This window comes from Vombatus ursinus, unplaced genomic scaffold (assembly GCF_900497805.2).
Source record: "Vombatus ursinus unplaced genomic scaffold, bare-nosed wombat genome assembly UNPS02014942.1, whole genome shotgun sequence".
Lineage (NCBI taxonomy): Eukaryota > Metazoa > Chordata > Mammalia > Diprotodontia > Vombatidae > Vombatus > Vombatus ursinus.
Genome location: NW_020954720.1, coordinates 8,668,226 through 8,671,710, shown reverse-complemented (window position 1 = coordinate 8,671,710; position 3,485 = coordinate 8,668,226). Strand labels below are relative to the sequence as shown.

General features: G+C 37.5%; 1 protein-coding gene across 1 annotated transcript in view; it reads right to left on the bottom strand.

The window, feature by feature from the left end:
• Positions 1-2,960, bottom strand: part of KLF12 (Kruppel like factor 12) — a 290,638-nt gene extending 287,678 nt beyond the window's left edge. Inside the window, exon 1 of the mRNA XM_027844571.1 lies at positions 2,875-2,960. Coding sequence (XP_027700372.1) covers positions 2,875-2,940 — 66 coding nt within the window. The 5' untranslated portion in view covers positions 2,941-2,960. The remainder of the gene's footprint in view (positions 1-2,874) is intronic.
• Between the last annotated feature and the right edge of the window lie 525 nt (positions 2,961-3,485).

Genomic DNA, 3,485 nt, shown 5'->3' with positions numbered 1-3,485 from the left:
CGCGCGTACATTTACTGCTTTTTGAGAGTGCTGAATCATCTGATAGTTAAGGGTATGAAATATAAACGGATTTTTCATTTCCTTCTCATCAACAAAGAAAAAGCAATCAAACTGAAATTATATTAGAAATTATATTAGAATATAGTCACTTATCTATGATCAAAAACATATGTGCTATTAATATTGTTTTTATATACTTATATTAAAGGATCTCTGCACCAAGGAATAAACCAGCAAAGGAGACTTCAGAGGGTAAAAAATATTAAGCAAAAAGTAATGAGGGGGAGTTGACAGTTATGTGATTAATTTGGATGGAGTAATCAGTCTAGTCAGGTCAGAAAAGCCACTTTATCCAATCAAGGAATACAGAAGCACTCATTAAGTACCTATTGTGTTCATGGCACTAAACCAGAGACTAAGCATGCAAATAAAAAAGGGAGATAATCTCTGCTTTTGAAGCATTTCTATTCTCTAGTATTATTTAATCTGGGTTTTACATCTATGTTGATCAGATTCACTTGAAGATCATGATACATTCCTTAGTGCTATGCTGATATGCGCGGTTGGATACTGTCCTAATCATGATGGCTACTTTACAGAAATATGGACTTTCTGATGTAGATGACCAGGATAAATAAATTCAGGGAAAATCAGTAGTGCTAGGTGACCACAGCACAAGATGGCTAGACCTGGAGTCAAGAAGATCAAGGTTCAAGTTCAGCCTCTGGCACTTACTGGCAGTGTGAACCTGGGCAAGTCACTTAACCTCCATTGGCCTCAGTTTCCTCACCTGTAGAATGGGACTTAATGACAGCACTTATCTCAAAGCTTTGTTGTGAGGATCAAATAATATCTATAATGTATTTTGCAAACCTTAAAGCACTATATAAATAGTACTATTTAGACTTTAGAGTTAGACCATTTAGAGGTCAGCTCATATTAAATATGAAGGAACTGAAGACTTAGAAAGTCAAGTAATTTGCCTAAGGGTCACACTGATAGTGGAACAGCTAGGTGGTGCAGTGGATAGAACTCCAGGCCTGGAATCAGGAAGACCTGAGTTCAAATCTGGCCCCAGATGCTTAGTAGTTCTGTGACTCTGGGCAAGTCACTTAACCCTGTTTGCCTCAGTTTCCTCATCTGTAAAATAAGCTGGAGAAGGAAATGGCAAAGCACTGCAGTATCTCTGCCAAGAAGACCCCAAAAGGGGTCATAGAGAGTCGGACCCAACTGAAAGCGACTGAATAAAACACATTGATAGTAACAGAGGCCAGACATGAACCCAGGTCTCCTGGCCCCTCTGATTACGTAATCAGTGATTTTATTGTTGTTATTGGGTTTTTTCCTCCCTCACTGCCCCATGCTACAACCTCAATCAAGAAACTCAATGTGACCACTAGCTCTATTCATCGGCTTTTAACAGCAGCCTTAGTGAGAAAATAAGTAAATTCTAAATATAGCTATAAATTCTCACGCACAAGTCTCAGAAACAAGGCTAAGGTTCTAGAGCCTCACCAAAGTACTAGCAACCATAAAAACAATCACCTTTACTTACATAGTACTTCAAGGTTTGCAGTGTGCTTTAGAAATAGCCAACCTGAAAAGTAGGTAATGCAAACATCATTATCCCAATTTTTAGGGGAGGAAACTGTAGCCCTGAGAGTTTAAGTTATTTGTCATGGCCACATGGGTAATAAACATCTGAACTGGAATCAATCGACAGACATTTATTAAGTGCCTACTGCATGCCAAACACTGTGCTCACCACTAGATCTGCCTCCACACCTCTTATTAAAAATGCTATTTTTATCATCTTACACCACATTTGCTCTATGTAGCAGACCATCTTAATAGTAGGTTTGATAGCTTTATAACAAAACTATTTGAGGGCATAATAATCTATTTAAATGGTGTCCAGGACGGACTCACTTAATTTTGCTTTATAGCAAATTGTGAGATTCCAGAGTATTATTTTGAAAATTATTGTGATTGTCCAATGGAAACAATATGTAATATTTTATTCAGATTTTATAAGAAGAGATAATCCCATGCAAGTACCAAATCATCTATTTCTTTGTTTTGTTTCCTACCTTTACTCTTCCCTACTAGCTTAAAAACAAGTGTTCCATAATTCAGATAGCCAATATATAGCCTTGCACACAAGGCATTATTTCCTCCCTTTCTCACTGAAGTGATCAGCTTATAAGATGACGGAATCCCACTGCCCTTATCATTATTTTAACTAGCAGAGCTATAAATGTTAACAGTTGTGAAATTATCCATGCCTCCAGCAGCAATCTCAGACTTCAAATTTTTCAGTAGCCATGAATTAATTCAACAGTTAGAAGATGTGTTTAAAGTAGTATTTCCACTTGCTTTTACAGACACTTCAAATATACTGACCTTCAATTTGATCAAGTATCCCCCCTCCTTCTTATGGTGTGAAACAGGATAAATTGAAATGTCAATAGAAAAATTCACCCTGCAAACATGAACTACCTTATACCTCTACCTGTATTCTGCCATTTCCCCATTTTTAAAAACCCAAGCTACATTGAGAAACTAGTCTTACCTTTCTTGGTACTTATTCCTTCTTCTTTGTTTTGGATTTTTATTAGGCTTTTCAAAACATTTACCAAGCTACATCTAAGTAGTGACCATATGGTTCCCACGAGGTGAATGAATACACCTTCCTAAAGGCCAGATTGCCTGCACTCACAAATGGGTAGTGTTAGAAGGGGCAGACGGGTAGGTATTATTCAGCATACTGGAGTGTTACATATGTGTCTGCTAGAGACCTTGGCTTAGGTCTGGAAATGATTATCTCTATCAGGAAAAGGGTTGGGGGAGGGGAGTTTAGAAACCTCAACTTACCCCTTGTTCAGATTCCAACAGCTCTGTTTTGACTCTGACTGCCGGCATCCCATCAAGCATTAACATTCTGTTCTCAAAGGTGTTGATTTTCTGAAAAGAGAAGAAGAAGAGGAAAGGATATAAACCCTAAAACACGAAAGAATATTTCTGGCATCTGCCTTCCATTCTGCACATCTTATACTGCTAAACTACTTTTTAAAAGCAATGAGGTATAATTAAATGAGAATATCAGTATAACCAATTATCCCTCCCTAATCTGAAATTTCATTTGAAATGATGACCAGGAAGTTGAATTAATCAGTCTGATTTTCTGACCTCTGGGTTGGAGGTCAGGCTGTAATAAACCAGAAGCCCTCCCTAAATTTATGTAGGGCTGGAACAATTCATCTCACTCCTGCAAGCATGGTGGAGGGAGGGGTCAGTCAGATTTTTCCATTCTACGGCCCTAGAAAGTGCATGAAAGGGAAAATCGGGTAGTCTGTATCACACCTAAATGATAATCAGTTATCTGAAATGTGTAAATTATTTTAAAACAAGTACACAAAGTACAAAATTCCAGGTATAAAATAATTTTGATAATGATAAATTCTAATCACGTCCAAACTTCCTTC